This window comes from Pararge aegeria, chromosome 12 (genome assembly GCF_905163445.1).
Source record: "Pararge aegeria chromosome 12, ilParAegt1.1, whole genome shotgun sequence".
Classification (NCBI taxonomy): Eukaryota; Metazoa; Arthropoda; class Insecta; order Lepidoptera; family Nymphalidae; genus Pararge; species Pararge aegeria.
The window spans coordinates 7,326,043-7,345,854 of record NC_053191.1 but is presented as its reverse complement, the minus strand read 5'-3'; the positions used below and the strand labels follow the sequence as shown (position 1 = coordinate 7,345,854).

Sequence of the window (19,812 nt, the reverse complement as noted above, 5' to 3'; positions counted from 1 at the left end):
ATAAAAAGGTACCAAAATAACATACATAAGGTTGAGTTATCCATTGAGAATATACAAAATCACATCGGTGCTTAAATACGTAAAGTCTATAATATTATAAGCCAAGCATTAAATAAAAAAGAATCCTATCGTTGTAAAATTTTTGTTTATGTATTCATATGTAGCTATTTGAATGTAGGTTTATAACAATTTCACACCATCTATTAGTACTCGCTCTTTTTGTCCTAATCCTAAAGTTGCCTGGCAGAGATGGCTTCTAATCGATAAGGCCTCCTTTCGTATTCTATTCCAGTATTTGTGTTTCTCTCTATTCATCCTTTATTTTCGTAACAAAATTTAAATTTAAAATAAAATAAAATAGAACTTTCAAACAACCATCCTATTCCCATTTACATTGGTATTGTATTGTACTTACCTATTATAAAATTACGAAAGATACATAGAGAAGATAGGTGTCCTAACAAGATTCTTGAATCCTACTTGATGTTAAAACCAAAATTTGTCAAGAACCTTGGTTCTGCTTTAAAAACTCAGCTTAAAGGTTTTAAAACAACCCCTTAGTAGTAAAATGGGGGTTGGACGTTTGTATGAAAGTCCGTAATTTTTCAGATTAGATTGGTAAGTTCAACGATGAAAATTGTTACAACTTACCTACTTAAGTTGATACAATAATTACTAAGCTAATTTGGAGCTACCAGTCGGATTTGAAAACCCTTTTTTGTACTTTATAGGCCAATTATTGTGGAAGGTTACTGTCTAACATCAAGCTACGACCTATAGGACTTGGCCCAGGCCAAAATATTATTTCTTAAAATAGCTGCGACGAAAGATTCCCGGCTTTTCAATAACCACGATAATTTATGGATATTTATTATAATAATAGATTTTGATTTCGGCGATATTCCAGTCAAATGTACAAAATTGGAAAGAAAAATAAAAAAATACCGTATGTGGTAAATATTTTATTAATTATAGTATTTTATGTATATAAAAGAGCTTTAAGTTTACTTAGTTATTATTAGATACAATATTAAGTACCTAATATAATAGGAATTGTGAGAAGCATATTCGCGATGAGTATGAAATGTAAAATTTTTAAAGGTGTAATGTTTATGATTAATTTTACTTAAACGAATTGTGTGAGTAACAGTGAAATGAAATTGTACAACAACATGCTAATAAAAATCGATTGTAGTTACATAAATCTAAATTTAAATAATTCAATTATATATATACATATATATTACACGGTATTCAAATCAAAATTTCCAGCCGGGGGTTGTAAGTTACCCTCGCGGTGCAAATAGTTCCTATTTCGTACAAAATCTTGACACGCACCATGGCATATTAAATTAATTTGAATGTTTTTTTCATTTAAACAGTCACAGGTTTTGTCGTGCTCAAGAACTAGCATGCTACCATAATATTTAATAGGTAAATAAATACTTAGGTATCTGCCTACCTAAGTTAAAGTGCTACCGCCCCATTAGGCCTCACATGCTCGCCACGAGAATGTTATGTCTCCTACCCATTATCTCTTCTGTCTCTAGAGAAAAAATACGAGTAACGGGTAGAGATAATTATCTCGTGGCACACATGTTAGTCCTACAGGAGGGAAGTAGTGATAGGTGGCGACTGTTCTATTAATGTTCTTAATTCGATATTTAAAATAGTTTAAAACAGGTATGAATGCTATTAATTTGACGTCAGAAATTATTATAATTTTCTTCCAGTTCATAAAAAGAATGGCACTAACTGCTTTCAGATTTTTTTTCAATATTTGGTTAACAACTGAATTAGCACCTGGGTATTACTTACTAAATTAGGTGTTACAATTTTTTATCTATTTTGTTGTTAATACTTATTCAACAATTTATTGATTACATAGCCTGTTACTATTAGGACTTCCTTTACTTTACAGGATGTTTTGTTTCCAGAATTAGTGATTATCTGCATTAATTTGTTATAAATTGTATACAATGTTGTTTTAGTTTATATTTAATAAATTTCTTCGTTATAACTTGCCGAAAACCTCATTTTCCTTTCGTATAGCGGAAACGAAATTATAATTTCTCGTCTTAAGTGAATTCTTATGTAACCAGCAATTTATTCTATATGCACTCGTACGATAGAGCCTAGAGGCATAGCCTTACTTAATATACCTATTAGTATAGGATTATGTATTATTCAAGATCATCGATAAGTGAGTCTAGTTCTTTTTGGAGTGTGACTGATTTCTCTTTCTGTATAAGGACGTCGTCTTTCAGTCTGTCCACGTTCGCCATAAGCAGTGCGTTGCCTTTCTTCAAAGCATTTACCCGTGATTCGTGTCTTTTTAGACGTTTCGCTAAGTTTTCTTTTTTATTAGGTAGAGGAGCATCCTGTAAAAAATGATAAAAGTTACAATAACAGTTCATGACTTTATCTTAGGACTCGCGCAAACACGCTACTTTGAGCAACAGCGATCGCCGCTTTTGTTGCTTTTCAAAAGCCCGTTAGAACGCGGTAAATAGCACACATTCAGTCTCCAGTAAATGCGCTCAATGCGCTTTTCAAAACCTTGTCAAAATGCCATAATACGCACATTTCTAACATTTAGCTTTCATAAAGATTTGACAGGGGTCATGTATTTTTTCAAAAGCTCAATCTTTGAGCTTTCAAATAATAATTTGACAGGTGTCAAGCGTTTAACTCTATTCAGAGACTGAACTGAGCAGTTCAATGGAACACGCTACAAATTGGACTGGTACTAGACGACGAAACACATCATTAAAAAGTAGTGCTTGCTCTCCACTCTTCACTCTGTAGTCACTCTTCACTCTCGATCTGTCGATCCCGGTGATTATCACTAACATTGTAATCCCTAAAGTGAATGTTAAAATGTGCGTAGCGTGGTAAATCAATACTTTGAAACCATCTCCTCTATGAAAGAGAAAGTCTGTGCTCATTAGCGGGCCATTAATAAGTCGATGACAATAATGATTTTATTCCTATCTATCCTGTTACGAAAAACAACTACCCTATAATCATGATAACTAATATTTATTTGTATTGTAGTATTTTTGTTTTTAAAGCTCTTAATAAAGTTCATATATGATTCTATTAATAACATAGGTTCTTTGAAAAACACTATTAGGTATACCATCACAAATCAATGTAAAAATAAATCCAATTACGATTATCTTACCTCTGGTTCACTCTCACTTTCTGTTTCACTTTCTGTTTCTTGTTCAGTTTCGGTCTCTGTCTCTTCTTCTTCTGATTCACTTTTCTTCTCTTCTTCATCTGATTCTTCATCTTCGTCTTCATCTTCTTCATCAGTGCCGACTTCCTTCATCATGGCTGCCATTTTATCAACCTCTCGTTTTAATTCTTTAAACTTACGTTTCTCATCTCTGGAATTGTCAGGGTCAATTAGGTTTACATAATTGCTTTTAATTAGCTAATAGCATTTTCAGAAGCTTTTAGGCTTTTACTAAAAAATCTATATGTAATAGGTTATACTTACTTGAGACATGATTGCTGATTCTTTAGTGCCATTTTATATGCCATTCTTTCTCTTTTCATATTATCTTGCTTCTCTTTCAAGTGTCGAATTTTGTTTCTCATGTTGCGCACTTCTTTCTCGATACGTTTCTGCTTCTTTTCTTCACTTTCTTCCTGAAATTGCATTAAAATAAATTTAGAAAATAAAACGTTTAACCAAAGGATATGACTGTGTTTTTGAAGTAAAGCTGTATTGGAGCAGACTCTGGAATAAAATACTTCCCTCTCCATTAATTAAAAAACAAGTTTTGTGCTCTGTTTATCGATTTTTCTTAATTATATATAACACATAATCATATTCCTCTTATTTAGAAGTTTAGATCTGAGAATTGGTAGGTGCATGGACGAATGGAAGACGGAATGAAATTTCGCTCATTTTAATAAAAATTTTGATCGAGCGAATTATTTTTGTATGATATAAGGAAGTACTTAGGTATTTAGATCATTAAACTTGCTAAAATCTACCTCGTCTCCTTCGGATAATTCTTCTTCTTCGAAGCTATCATCTTTCGTCACAGAAAGTTGCTTGATTGCGTGACTCGAACGTCTCGAGCCAACGTTTGTAGGAATTATTCCCTGTAAATACCAAAAAATTAATCAATATTATTTTATCTTGATTTTTTTTTAAATATTTTTATATTGGTTACGAAAGTTACGTAAATATTTATTTACGTAACTAAAGTAAAGTACGTACTTTACGTAAGCAAAGTTAAACATTTTAGTTATTTTTAGAATTAATAATAATAATTAATTAATTAATTAATAATAATAAATATCGTAATATGGAAATCTTTCATTAAAAGAAAAAAACGTTATTACGAAAGATATTATAAAATAATTATTAATGTTATTTCTTTACCTCATTATCTTGGTTATTGTTAGTAAAAGCATTATTAGCATTATTGTTGTTAGTGTCAGCAAAAGTTTTCTTTAGTTTTTCAGCTTCAGCGGAGTCAACCTCTATATTTAACAACCTACACTGCTTTAAGAAATCAAGTTGAGATTTTTGATAGAAAGATAGAGGTTCTTCCGATTTTAAGATTTCTTCTATATTACCCTGCAAATTGGAATGTATAGCAATAACTAAATAAAGTGTTACGGAAGCAAAGCAAAAAAAAATCAATAACGATATAGAAATACTGACTTTAAATATTAATTATAATAATTAACTATTAATAGATTTAAAAGTTTTTTGGTTAATTGAACCATTATTAATTGCAGTGACATCTTACCGCCAGAGCTTGTTCCAATTTCTTTTCTAGCTCTGCATTTTTCCTTTTTAATTCTTCTAATTCTGTCTCAGCGGTATCTCTTTCATCTGCTGCTTGCAAATACTGTTTTTCCAAATTGTCTGCTGTTTCTTTTGCTTTTTCGACTTCCATTTTTAGATTAGTCACTAGTCTTTCATCATAGGCATCTGTAACAGATATAACTGTTTTGTGTTGCTCTTGCTTGATGATAGCCCGCTCCCTTGCTACTTCAGCTTCAAGGTTTTGTATTCTTGTCAAAAGACGCTTATTTTCTCTTTCTTGGGCTTCTCTATTTCTGTAAATATATTAAAAAAATATTTAAAATATGAGGGATTATTGGAAACATCGGTTTGTAAAGTTAAAGCGGCAATAGGATGAGATGAGAGTATACTTCTATACTACACCTATGTAGACTTCGAAGCAAGACTGAGTTAAATTTGACGGCCGATTGGCCGATTTTGCAGCAACCCTGCTTTCAACGTCCAAGGCCGTAGGTTCGATTCCCGCTAATGGAAAATGTTTGTGTGACGAGCACGAATGTGTTTCAGTATCTGGGTGTTTATCTGTTTATTCTAAGTATTAATGTATATTATTCAAAAAAATATTGATCAGCACACACGCTGCGCTTACTTTGGGGCTAGATGGCGATATATATATAGTCGTAATATGTATTATATTATATTTATTTATTTAGTAATATTTTTCACAGAACAAGCTTGCACCCCGGAGAATAATTAATACTAGCTGACCCGCGGAACTTCGTCTGCGTCCAATCGGTTAGTATCGGTCGAATCCTAGCTAGATCGATTAACTGCCCCCCAAACCCCCTGTATACTAAATTTCATGAAAATCGAAAGAAGAAGCCGATTCAGAGATTCCAATTATATAGATATATAGGTATATACAAGAATTGCTTGTTTAAAGATATAAGATAATATAAAGTAAATAAATAAATAACCATAACCGTCGGGATTTTTTCAATATCGAAGCGTACGCGGGCTCAGTCGTAGGAATAGCCAGTAGAGTACATTATTTAAGAGATTTATATATTTTAAGAATCGGGCAGTACGAGACTTTTTTTTTTGTTTAGTTCGCAAAACTGACAATCAACTGCTTACTCTAATATAAACTATAGCACTATTTGACATGTGTATACAATTGTGCCTTCTCGATCCGAACATAGCATGCAAATCCGTTGGGTACATAAGGCAAACAGCTAAAAAAAAATTTAAATAATATAAAAAATATAAATTATAAAGAAAAGAAAAAAAATTGTGGAAATAAAATGACTTACTACATTTGCCTATTTCTTAACTTAAGATTAACACTAGGTATGTTATCGCTGAAGATATCTATTCTATCACGAAAGCAATTTGGTGGTGGTGTAGGTAGACTTACCTAAGTTCCATAGCTAATAACTGCTTAGTTGATTGAAGATCATCTCTAACTTTGTCAATATCATCCATCTCATCAATTTCTTCTTCTTCAGCAGCTGCTGGCACCTAGACGTAACACATTGAATTAAATGTTTAATAATTATTTTTAAATAGCCAGACAGAATGCTTGCCCTTTGAAATAACAAATTTTATCAAAAATCCTTAAACGGCATAGAATTTTGTAAGCATACTCATCCTCCTCTTCGGGAAAGAGTATGAAAAGATTAGCACAACAAAATTCAATCTGCTATCTAAAGTTATGATAGCCGAATTGTTTAGATATCAGCTGCATCGTCCATTTCGGGGAGACTGAGTTCGATCCCCAGCACGCAACCTCTATCTTTTCCTAGTTATGCGTTTGAAGCACTTAAATATCAGTTGCTTAAAGCGTTGAAGGAAAACATCGCGAGCAAACCGGTGTGCCTAAGTGTTCTCCATAATGTTTTCAAAGGCGTGCGAACCCTAAGAATCCGCACTTGGCCAAGTATGTTGGACTATGACCTAAACTCTTCCCAACCTGAGGGAAGGCCCGAGCCTTGTACTGGGCTGATACTGAAGATGATGATGATGATCTCAATATTTTGGATTAGAAAGACTTTACCTCCGCAATTGATACACCTGAAGGAGATACAGCAAGATTAGCTTGCGACATTGACTTTTGAACTTGTTCTTCTATAGTCATTTGTCTTCGGAATTTCCTTAATCCTTCCAAGTGAGGTTTACTTCTATCGTTAGTCTTCACTTTTTTTAGTTTCACACCTTTGTTGATTTCTTTTAATAATTCATTATGGGAATTAGGCTTCTCGGATTCAAATATAAATTGATCTTTATTTTTGACGACTACTGATCTTGTTATAATTGGACTTGATCTAAAAAAAATAGTAATATTAATTGTAATATTATCTTTTACTTAAATAAGCTATACATTTTGAAAGCTCACCTATCATTGCAAACAACATGTTTTAGCTTCCTTCCTTGTTCTACCTCTTTCATCATATCGCTCCAGTCGGGCCTCTTCCTAGGCCTGCTACGAAGCTGTTCTATTTTTTTAAACTTGTTTGGATCGACAGGGGCTTTCTTGAAATCAGGCGGAGGTGGCATTTTTGGAGGCAATGGTGGTGGCATCGGTGGTGGTGTAGGTTTTAATAAGCCTGTAAATATATTTGACAAAATCATTTTATCATAGTGAGGTTACCAAATATAGTTTTTTCTCATAATAATTATTATCTGGTATATTATAATTTGTAATTTGAGAGAAAAATTCAGTTGGTAAAAGGTTAAATCCCTTGATAATTCACTGTCAATGTTTGCAATTAATTAACTACGTTTTACCTTGATACATTTTCACCTCAGCCATAATGATCCTTATAACCGTTAAAACTATCTATCACTGCACTTTTTAAATTAAAAACTTTGGTAATATATTCTTCATTTCAAAATATAACTTAATTTACATATTAGAATTTAATCCATATCTTTGTACACAATTTCACTATTGTTTTTTTGATCGGTGTTTCAAGATCTCTAAAATGAGCGACCAGCAAAGACGTGTATTACGCGTCTTCAAGTGTGTTAGCGTTTGCACCTGATAGGCGTCTCGGTTGTATGCGGAACTGTCCGAGACTATTTTGGACCTGATTTAGACCACAAACTGTCTAGTAAGAGATCAAAAGGAATAGATTGAATACAATTTTAACGAGCCTAAGGAAGACATTATTTCAAGAGGAATAATATGGCTTTTATGAGTGTATTGAAGCACTGAAATGTTAATTACCGCAGATAAAATAGGTACACTTTGAAATAATAACGCTATCTCACTGAAGTGCGCTAGATAGATTGCCAAATTTAATTTCATTGCCTTTTGCATGTGTAGTACATGTACGCATCTAATGCCAATATGTATTTTGAATCAAATTCCATGCCAAATTTATCTTAAAACAAAGAAAATAATTATATTTTAATTAGTCATCAAAACGACAGTCATACTAAAAAAAGCGAATGTTTAGCTTACTTCTCAAACTTTCATTTTTCGTGAGGGTGTGACCCTTTGGAACCTCATTAGCTAGAGTTTTGTCAATATTTTCTTTGACACGCTCATGCAGAGGATCTCTCCACTTCTTTTGCATGATTTCATCCCTTGATGGTGCCTTTTGTAAAGAAGGTTTCCGTGGGGGAAGCTGAAAAGTGTTATTGACATAATTACTCTATTTTAAAGTAGGTATTATAAATTATAATACCTTACCGTATTACCGTATTATAAATTATAATACCTTATTATGACAAAAGCAATAAATATTATACTTATTATACCTTAGAAGGAGTTTTTTCAAGCGGAGGTTTAGTAGCCATTTTCTCTTCAACCTGTGAATCTACTTTTGGTTTTTCCTTGTCAGACAATTTTTCAGTTATATTTGTTTTCTTGGAATCTTTGCTATTGCTGTCTTTGCTTAGGTTATTAGTCACACTTTTGTTGTTTGTTTTATCATTTACCGTACTGTTTTGTTTTTTTGCATCATTTTTATCCTCAGTTCTTTTGTCTATAATGCTAACGGATTTCTCCTTAGTTTTATCATCAATAGTTCTGACGCTTTTCAGTATCGGCTTTTCAGGGACACTAGTATTTTTATCTTCTACCTTAACTGTTTTACTAACAGACTTTAGTGCAGGTTTTATAAATTTAGGTTTTTCTTCATCGTGCTTAGCTACTTTGTCGGCTTGCTTAGCGGCTGAAGGCTTGACAAGTTTCTCTTCTGCTTCACATGCAACACCGTTTTCAGCTTTATCTCTTATCGTAGACTGCTTTTTCAAAACCGCTGAAAAAAAAGTTTTGAAATCAAGTAACTCGTGAATAACTAAATTTGAATACATATTACGACCAAATTTTCAATGATTTTTTATTAATTAAAACAGTTGGTGCATGATTTAAACCACAAACTTGAAATATTTTTTTCTACTTTATCATTTAATAATTTTCAATAATCAGGGCAGGGCAAATAGCTCAGAGGATCGATGGAGAGTGGTCCATCTCTCAGAGCCGATGTGACCAACCCAACCCAAAACACAGCGTATATAGAGATACCCTATATCGTTTAGAAGTCACTGGATTACAAGCGGATCTGACTGCCTAGTGTGAGATTTTCTACCTACGTTTACTTAATCGATCGCGTGAAAGTTAACTACGATTTATATGGTATAGAAAGAGTCTTCTACTAAGTCTTCTATTACTCGTCATCTCGTCATCTAGTACTCCTATGATTTTCCAGCAATGTAACTAGATGGCGATTAACTTTAAAGCGGTTGAATAAAAACGTAGATAGAAAATAGCACACTTAGCATACAGGACCGTATGGTGTAGAAATACCTAAAAATTTATTTGATACCAATCAAAGCACGTCCTTTGGTTAAATTTAAAAAAATACCTTTATGTGGTAAAATAAAAGCACGTGTATTGTCCTCATTTCGATGCATTTGATGGCATTCGCATACGTAAATAAACACGGGTGCTGCCAAGATGGCGGATGGCTGACCTTCGCTATTTCAGCGTGATTACATTTTAGAGCCCTTGTGGCTAATGTGTTTTCACTTTGTTACGGAAAAATATGTCAAAGCTCTTTATTGATTAGTTTAAAGTAGGTATTTAATTTTTTTTTATAACAGATACATATTCCTGGGTAGGTATATCATATGTGATCGATACTTCCGTTAATACGCGTTCATTCGAAGATAAGTAGGTATTAAAAATTTATGTTACGAAGAAATATGAAATAGTAGTAGGTATATCTGCGAGGTATGTAACATTCAATTTTTGTCAGTATTGTCTACTCAATCCTGAGATGCATTCTACGTATATTAAAATAGCATATCTAATTTTTTAATTGGTACCTATATAAGATATGTTCATTTGAAAATGTTTAAAGGTATTCTTGGAATCCTGCTTTAAAAAAACATAATATGTCACAAAATATAAAAGATATCTTCCAATCTACCGCACAGAAAAACATAAAAAAAACCAAATAGCCAGTGTCTTCTTATAAATCATACAGCGTAACCCCAACATCTTCGTTTATTTTGTAAAATGTCCGTCCTCTCTAAAAATACCGCGATTCGTTGGCGTCGACTGCCTCGGAATATCTCAGACTCGAAGGCCGATTACACGTTGCGATAAGATTTTCATCGACAACGAAACGACACAGGACTCGATGATAATAAATTTTCCTAATGACAATTAGGAGAAATTCATTATTATCGGGAATCGAGCATGTTGGCAGTTGGGCAATATCACTAAAGTGGCAGGATCACATTTTTGAGGACAGAGTCTGGTAACGCTCACTAGGAAAGGCTTATGCCCAACAATGGAAGACCAGAAGACCAGAAGCAGTTGCAATGCTAATTATAATAAATGTTATAACCTTAACATACTATAGTTATTCTTACTGATTATAATTCTGCCAACTTGCCTTCAAGCTACTTGATGAGACTAACCTTCGAGCTCTTTCTCCTGTGGTATAGGAGGCCAGTAAAGTGGTCTCGTGATGCTGATACAAACAGAACCGGTGATAGAACCACAAAATCGGTCTTACGATGACGGAAATACAAGAAGCAGAAGAGAAATAAAAATAAAACATAAGCCAATGTTATGTGTATAAATTTAGACTATTGTTTCGGTTTTCGTTGATCACAGACGCAGAAGCACAAGGGACTGTCACGCAGACGCACTCAAGGCGTTCCTCACCTAATGAAAGAAACAGTAAACCCCAGTTGATGGGCTAACGCAACAGAGTCTTAAATGAATCTGTTACTGTCGACTACAGGGTAAAGAGTTAATTAAAAATGTTTAAAAAAATGAATAAAAATCTATCTGTGGCACTCGAGGCCGGCTAAAAATCTTAGTAGTGGAGTGGTGAGTGGTCAACATTAATTTTCTACATCGCATAGTCGAGTAGCAGCGACATCAGTACGATCAGTCTAGCTAGCTCTGCAATGACCATCCCGCCTGACCAACGTGGTCATTATCGGGTAAATCTTTTTAACCGTTATTTATCAAGGCACACCGCCAGAAGCATGGCACAGGAGCGTGGTGGTTCTGTTCTTTCGAAAAGTTGACAGTACGCTTCTTCAAATAGATATACTTAACTAAATAGTGTGATTTCGGACCCTACTTTGTGAACCCGAACCAGTTCAACTATTAGATTATATTCTTAACTATCCATAATAAAACTCAGTCACAAAAGTGTACCTATACTTATTAATTTTATATGCTATGTTTATTGTATGTAACATTGTTCTTGCCAGACTATTATGTCATTAAAAATTTGCAATCATACATTTGAAATCTTGATTTTATATTGTATTTATCCAATACCCAGTGATCAATTGTTTATTATACAAATTTAACTTAATACCATGAGGTGCCTACAAGATATCTTTTTCACTAACTGGCTGGGTTCACACAAAATGTTAGCCATATTAATTAGAACATTTCCGAAACATGACTGTAAAATTGAAAATTGAAAATTTGTAAAGTTTAAAATTTTCAGCAAGTCATTCAGACATAAATATCTGAGTAATCTTTTCAACTGAACTCTATTAAACTTTTACGATTTTAATCATGATCTGTACAGTTTCTTTGCAGCATCATTTAAGTGTTATTTTACTACTTAGGAATAAATAGTTTGTAGTTCTCAAAGCGTTTAAGTAAACGTGTCATTTTTACACACCTTTATGATTTTATTGTGTTGTTCATATTTTTTTGATAAATGCCGACTCATTAAATTTCGTCTTTAGTAACCTACGATTTAAATATATGTTTTGTATCTTTAGTTACTTAATTAAACTGTAGTTAGCCTATTAATTCTCGCTGTGCATTAATGATACTGTGCATTGATGAAATCATGTAACTACTATGCAACATATTAGGCCAAAGTATAGTCATTTCTATATTTGCTTTTATAAAAAAGTACAAACGTACTAACGCTGTAAAAAGTACAACTATTTATGAACACAATATGACATAGTATAGTTACAAATATTTTTTTATATATAAACTTAGATATACCGTTTCATATAAGATAACAACTAACCCACTTCAGATTAACCTTTGTAGACTAATAATTTTCTGTTTAATTTAGTTCTGAAACGTCACTGAGCACAAACGAACTAACTTCATGTCTTCTTATAAGACGCAAAAATCACTACGATAATGTTATTTTCCCACCAAAAGCGAGCACTACGCGTTACGTCTTCAGTTCCAGACTAACAAACTTGTTCGCTTTGGGAGATTCAAATATTGAGTCCCGAAACCCTGCCAAAGTTTCGGGAAGGTGTTGACGTCACTTTGTAGGCGAATACACCAACATACATACAACTAATAACGTGCACTTTGAAATATTGCCCTTTCGCAAACGACCACGTCTAAAAAGACAAGACTTTGTTTTTTTTATTTTCAGTAGGGCTGACTACTCTGCATCTATCGAAATCAATATTGCAATATTTGAATGAAAATAAGGCGACACTAGTTGTCCCAAGCAATATAGGTATATCATCTCCATCGCTCGCTGAGTATCCTGACCCTTTTTATGAGACCCCTATTTAGCCACGGTTCGGAGCCATAAGTACCTAATCGAATATTATTTGGATGTTAAGATATCACGGAGTTTCCCTAACACTGCCGATTCGATTTGATTGAATATTAACCACTGCATAAGGATTCAACCACTAACGGCTTCTCGCGAATTTGTGGTAGAATTTCTCGTTGTCAACGTCAGTAAACAACATAAAACATGTATCACTGTTTCCACTCTACAGGTACTAAAGCACTTAAAATGCGTTACTTCTTTTCGGTTGAGGTCGTGAATTTAGTTTTTCTACTGTAGTTAGAACTTTATCATATCATCCTATCTTAAAATAATATTTATCAAATAAGTGTACGGTTATGCGAAAAGCCAAGATCTATTTTTAAAGTATTCCAAAGTCAAAAGTTTTACATGCAAGTTGTAAATAGAAAAAGATTTTTCGTCATAATGGGAACGATTTATATAATGAATTTATTTATGCTCATATATTGCTGATATATTGCTCAGTACGAAAAGCTATTTATCAGGAGATCTGCTAGACGGCAACGATTATATTAATCAATCAATCAATCAATCCTAACCGTATTCGGCCACAGAATGTTGGAATCATTATCTGATATTGAAATTACATTAATTATGATTTGATCCCTGTGCTGTGGTATCCCTGATTGGTTACGCTACGAGGAGATATTTTAACACAAATATTGCAAAGTGGACACACATTAAAATTATCCATACAACTACAACGGTAGCTGCTTGCGTAGGCGCAAATGATATCGTCACTTATTAAATTATACTGGACATTATTTCCATAGATACAATTTATAGTGCTCAGAGTGATAAATGTAAAAAATAGTTAATAAATTCATTCGCTGTTTACTAAAGTTGTACGTGGTTCTAACTTTGCTATAGGTACACAATATTATTATTATTTTTCATCAGCGGCACTAGTACGGAATTCTGCTAGTGGTAATTATGTATCTAAATACTTTTTAATTTTTAATCTGCGATTGTATTCCACACAACGCTCCCTGATTACTGTTACTATTGTTCTTAATCGGGGTTAAGCTAAGATAGTACCTTCTTCGAGGAGCCTCGGGCGACAGATTTGAGGTATCGGTCGCCCGTCGAGAAACGTCCTTGAGTCGGGAGGCGCACCGAATGTTCCTGGTACGCCTTTGACGGAGTTTGGAGACCTTGAAAAGGTCCACCTGTGGATGGGTCTGCCTCGGCAGACGCCGCTGGCTGGGATGCGGACGATTGCGCATGTGTTCCCGTGGCCCAGTCACCAGAGGAATGGGACACGGGAGTTTAAGTGGGTATTCTGGCTGCCTTATGCCGGTGAGTCCCACATACCCCTCCGGAAACAGTGCAGCTTCGGATGCGCTGTTTCCGCAGGGGATACATAAACGCATTTCCCAGCGTCAAAAAAAAAAGATAGTACCTTCTTAAATAATTGGAACCTATCCAACCTATCAATACAAAGAGTTCAGTTAAGAGAGATTTAGCTAGAGTGCCGTTAATTCAGCATCTTATACAACATACCTACGTTAAGGTATAGCCTCAAAAACCGAATCTATCAAACTTAGTTCTAATCCCAACACTTTTCCTTAGTCGTACCCACTCCTATAAACAAGCTTTACCTACCCTAAGTTGAAGGTTAAAGTCGTATAAAAGTAGATGACTAGATATATTAACTACTTAAGAAGTCAAAATAATTTACTAACTGAAAGAAAAAGGGAATGTAGCAGATATACTAATACCAAAATAGGATTTTCTCTTAATAAAATTGATGGCAGCATTTGGCCTGTGGGCGAAATACGAAAGTCCGTACTATTAGTCATGACTGTAGGTTTTCGTACCTATTAGATAATTAGCGCAAGACATTTTGTCACCACGCTCACGTACGTTTGATGCCAAGTTATTAGTTAATGATTGAAAATGTTTTCCGTAGCAATACAAACAGAGTAGACAACTGATAGATATGTAGATATAAAGATAAATATACAGATAAATTTGGCCTCACAACAATTAAATGTTTTTATTTTATTCAGAAGAATAAAAAAACATATTTCATCGTTTCAAGTTAACCCTTGACTGCAAACTCACCTTGTGGTTAAGTGATAAAATCTCACCTATTATAGTCCGTAACTGGCTAACCCCATACTCATATACCTAATCGGTTTCTACGCGACATCGCACCGGAACGCTAAATCGCTGGTACCTGGGACTTCGGCAGCCAATAAAAAAGGAATCTTATCTTTTAGGACAACGTTACGAGCATGTTACCTGAAAAATACTTACGTCTCAAAGGTGCAGGAGATGGCTGTTCAGGGGTTTCCGTACTTCCAGCTTTGTCAGTGCTCTTCGGTTCCACTGGTTTGAGTTTCCTCACAGTCCATGGAGGAGGAGCTTCTGTGTCTTTCTCTTTGACCCATGGTGGCCTGAAGGTTTCCCGCTTAGGAGCCGAGCCCCTATTTACGTTACCAATTGGCATTTTGGTGTTCTGTGGACAATATATTGTGTTGTTTGTGTGTTGAAAATAAATGTAGGTACCTACCTACCAAAAAAAAAGTTATTAATTTTTAATTATTTTTTGTGTGTTTGTAATGGATTAGAATAGAATAGAATAGAAAAACTTTATTGCAACACAACACAATAGGAAAAATACAATGAAAACAGTAATAGTACCTAGTGCTAGGGTGCAAAGGCGGCCTTATCACCTGAGCGTACGAAGCGGATAAAAAAGTGGATTATATGAATAACTACTATGTTAAAAAATCTTTCACCTATAGGAAGCTACATTAGATATCTTATTTCAATAATCATAAGATCTCAGAAATAATGGTATAAATTGTAATTAAAATGCGCCACAGAGTTTCTTCATCCGTGATGAATGATCCGTCGTACGTAAAGCCTATGTGCCTGCCTAAAAAAAAGGTTGGTCTTAGATTTTAAAAAATCTGTATAGACATATGAAACCTGTGGTATTGTTATTTTGAAATCATAAAGATACTTTTTAATCTATTTTTATTGTTTATTCATCACAACGTCATTTCACCTACTTTCACTACTTTCATTTTTATTATATACCTACTTTCGTGGAGACCGAGTGCGAGCTCCAGCACGCACCCTAACTTTTCGGAGTTATGTGCGTTTTTAATTTTAGCAATTTAAATATCACTTGCTTTAAACGGTGAAGGAAAACATCGTGAGGAAACCTGCATGCCTGAGAGTTCTCCATAAGGTTCTCAAAGGCGTGCGAAGTCTACCAATCCGCCTGTGTGGTAGACTATGGCCTTAACCCGTCTCATTCTGAGAGGACACCCGTGCCCTGTAGTGGGCCGATAATCGGTTGATGATGACGATGATCTTACATACTTACTACTTCCCCGTGCGAGCTCTGACACAAAAAGCTCGACTACATACATGTTACGCCTAGGTCTCCGCTCACCACAAAATATAGCCCATTAAACCTTATTTTTAGTTCTGTGTTTTGAAAATGATTTTGTCTTTAATTACTGCAACTGTGCAAAGTACATTGATCTTATAGGTATTCGTTGGTGCGACTTTTTGGCCGCACCATTTTAATATTTTTGGGTTGGTGGGTTTTATTTATAATGCTGTAGGTATATTACGGACCAAGAAGATGGCCCACCTGATAGCAAGTGGAATACAGTCACCTATAAACAGAGCAACACTCGCAAGGAACACGTTCTGCAACGGGCAGCCCTGCGTCCATCAAGCGTAGGTGTTAAGCTACATGTGCCTATAATTATACCGTCAAGCACGCCCTTCAGACCTGAACACAGCATTGCTACAATGCTGCTAAGCGACAGAAAATAGGATACCTACTTAATACATTTTCCTTATCTAGATAAAATCAAGAGCACGCTGAGATTTTCTTGAAAGTTTTCTCTGTTGTGTTGATTCTATTTACATATTAATTATGTCTAAAAATTTGTTGACTGAAAAAGTGCACTGTGCGCTCGATTTAGTTAGCTTATCATCTAATTTCCCGGTTTTTTTAAATCTTTTACTGAAGCATCACTTCATATACAAAGCGTTTGTTTTGAAGTAAATCTACGTTCAGCCTTTTTGTAGATTTGACGATCGCCAATGGACGCAATACGTGTCAGGTGAGATTTTAAATAATATTTGAACAATAGCATACTTAACACAAACATAAGTTTCAGTCTGCGTCTTTAGGTTGCTGGCTTTTTGTTATGCCCACAATGCAATTTTTTTTGCCAATGTCTCGGAGCTTGGAGAAAAAACGACGGAGGTTGATCGGTTTTTCCTTCAGTTGTTGTATTTAATTGGAATATAGAAATGTCATAGTATAGTTGCACTCGCATTCATTTGTTTTTAACAGCGATTTCCAATGATAAACAAAAAAAAAGAACCTACTTGGTTTTAAATGCACATAAGTAGATACCTAGTATTATCGAGCACATAGAGTTTTATGCCTTTATTTTTCAACCCAAAATGGTAGAATTATTATTTCATACATGAGACAGTGATTTGGTTTGGACATTATAGGTATCAACGATTATAAGTCGTAATAATTAGATGCCTACACATCATAAATATATGTGTAAAAATATTTGGGATCATTAATTTGATCTTAACAGTGCTGGGCATAAGGGCAAAAGTGCGAAAGCTTCCGTCCAGATGTTACGCGTATAATTTAGCGATTCTATTTGCCAAGATATTCGTTCGTGGTTTACGATGTTTCATGAGATCGACCGGCTGTTTAAATTTTGATTTTCCTGCACTGTGTATTCTAATCCTTTCTAATAATAAAAGCAAAACTGACATTTAGATCAAATGCCCTGCTGCTCCTTTAAAAATAACAACGAATATAGACACTAAATAAAAGAACTTTCAAGGAAACTGGTTTTACATTTAGGTATATTCGTGTTATTTCATCACTTTATTAGTACACTTTTTTAAAAGCAGCACTTGAAAGTTAAAACAGGTAGTTGAAATAATATAAAGGTTTTACTAAGTATAACTTATCGACCCATTTAAACTAACTTCTGTTCTTACAAAAATAGTTAGTTAAATAACATAATTTCCCTATTTTATTTGAACATTTGCATATAAATAAAATTTCGAATAAAAAATAATAATGAAGTCCTTTTCTACGTTTATCTAATTGAAAACATATCAAAATCGTACAATCGTGTGCAGTGTAAAGTGTTTATTTAACAACTGAATGTAGGTACTATAAGAATACAAATACTATTTGGAAGTTGTCAAATTCTATATTTATTTATGTTATCTTACGCTGATCTTTTTATGTGACTGTGTGGTTGGTATAAAAGTTAGAAAAAGCACAAAAACGTGATACGCACTTAGCAGCAAACACTAACACAACACTAAAATTTCAACTGATCATTATTTATAGGAAAACTATTTTTTTCTTTGAATATGTAAATAGTTGAAAAAATATTCAGGACGCGGCGTCAAGCGCGCGTGATTACAGACTAGCTGCGGAATTTCAGCTTCGAATACACTGGAACTTATAAATAGGTGCGGCAAGATGGCATGTAGAACGTATAATTCGGGAGTATAAGCTCTCTTAACATAATAATATACATAACCAGCGGTTGTCCCCGACGTTGTCCGCCAACAATTCCCCGTTATTTTAGTTAAATGTAAATTTTTTCTCAAAATCTGTTCAGTAGTTTATACGTTTACCACAATTTGATATGACGTTTCGTTGGAGTTAAAATCAGCGAATGAAAGTATACATTTATATTCGTAACCTTAGAACTAAAGCTACGAGAGTTCATAACGCGCGTGGGTCCAAGAAGAACAACCCAAACAAACTTAGCTGGGTGTTTTTTTTGTTATCATACGTGTCTCATATTGTCATTTAAAACTATTTCATAAGCAACCTGTGGTTGGAACAATAATTAACACCCAAGGTTTTTTATCGTTAACGTGGTAATTTATACTATAATAGGGCTTTTCTATAAGCCCTATTATAGTATAAAGTTTAAGTATTAAAGTTTAATGTTTGCATTATACTATTTCGTTTAATGCAAACATTAAACTTTTAAGGAGGTATCTTCAAGATATTGCCTGCCCTTTCTGCCAGTAGTTCATTGTTCTATTTCAAAGTGTATCATTAAGCTATTAACCCAGCATAGATGGTTTTTTTTTTATAAAAGGCATGCAATATTTTATGTAAAACACGTTTATGTCACATACTTACTATCACTTTAAAACTACTATTACGCAGGTTCAAAAAACATAGGAATTACATACAACTTTTCAACCACCGAGCTCTTATCGGAGTAGCCCTCTCCAACGTTACCTAACCTCTTTCACGTGTTTATAAGTCCCTAACGCAAACTTTCGTTTTGTACCACAAAATCCAGTCACGGTCATAGTCTTCTCCTTTTTCCTTCTATGTTTCCCTTAGTTATAGTCGTGATAAAATACAGATTTAATGGATACAAAAAGAAGAATCATCTTGGACCACATTCTTTATATATCTATGAGACTATATAAAAAATCATACGTTGTTGAAATTCATCAACTGTTTTTATGTTCGCTGGGCAGGACACGGAATTTTATATATATATACGTACCAGCAGCTGTCCACTACGTCTTGTCAGGAAGGTTTTTAAAATACAATCACAACACCCACTGACACACATCGTATCGTAATATAGTTATGTATAAAAAACGTTCAAATATTAAACATGGCATAAATATGAAAATTGTAACTACAATTTCGATTTGGTACCTGCCTTGCCTGCTAATTTCATCTTTTTGGTTTTTTTTGTATTGTTTTGTTTAAACGAGCTATATTTTAAGAAGAGCACAGTCGTCTAAAGCACAGATTTATACCTAGCTTCGGGACAGTTGATTTCTGTATAGCCACGTAAATTATAAGAATAATATGAGTTTTACTTATTGTGCAGAAGTAATGAAAATTGTACTTATGTGTTATTGAACAATAAACTATTAATACATAATAATACATTACAA

At 34.0% G+C, this 19,812-nt stretch overlaps 1 protein-coding gene across 3 annotated transcripts; it reads right to left on the bottom strand.

The window, feature by feature from the left end:
* Nucleotides 1-988: 988 nt before the first annotated feature.
* Nucleotides 989-18,277, bottom strand: LOC120628048 (glutamic acid-rich protein). Of its 3 annotated transcripts, none has more exons than XM_039896239.1 (13): nucleotides 18,097-18,277; nucleotides 15,109-15,310; nucleotides 8,543-9,045; nucleotides 8,244-8,409; nucleotides 7,173-7,383; nucleotides 6,834-7,101; nucleotides 6,195-6,298; nucleotides 4,779-5,091; nucleotides 4,406-4,603; nucleotides 4,012-4,122; nucleotides 3,509-3,660; nucleotides 3,188-3,395; nucleotides 990-2,381 (listed from the first exon to the last, which is right to left on the bottom strand). In XM_039896239.1, the coding sequence occupies exons 2-13, from the start codon at nucleotides 15,299-15,301 to the stop codon at nucleotides 2,184-2,186; spliced, it is 2,625 nt and encodes an 874-aa protein (XP_039752173.1). In that variant the 5' UTR covers nucleotides 15,302-15,310; nucleotides 18,097-18,277; the 3' UTR covers nucleotides 990-2,183. The 3 variants fall into 3 exon arrangements, with proteins under 3 accessions (XP_039752174.1, XP_039752173.1, XP_039752172.1); XM_039896238.1 differs by having other exon boundaries at nucleotides 18,165-18,277; XM_039896240.1 differs by lacking the exon at nucleotides 4,406-4,603 and having other exon boundaries at nucleotides 989-2,381; nucleotides 18,165-18,277.
* Nucleotides 18,278-19,812: the final 1,535 nt, after the last annotated feature.

Bases quoted from the DNA above. Each gene is read 5' to 3' on its own strand.
- LOC120628048 (XM_039896239.1), bottom strand. From the start codon at position 15,301: ATGCCAATTGGTAACGTAAATAGGGGCTCGGCTCCTAAGCGGGAAACC. The intron at 8,410-8,542 runs GTATAATAAGTA...AACACTTTTCAG, and splicing joins TTGAAAAAACTCCTTCTAAG to CTTCCCCCACGGAAACCTTC. The intron at 4,123-4,405 runs GTAAAGAAATAA...TGGTATTTACAG, and splicing joins ACAATAACCAAGATAATGAG to GGAATAATTCCTACAAACGT.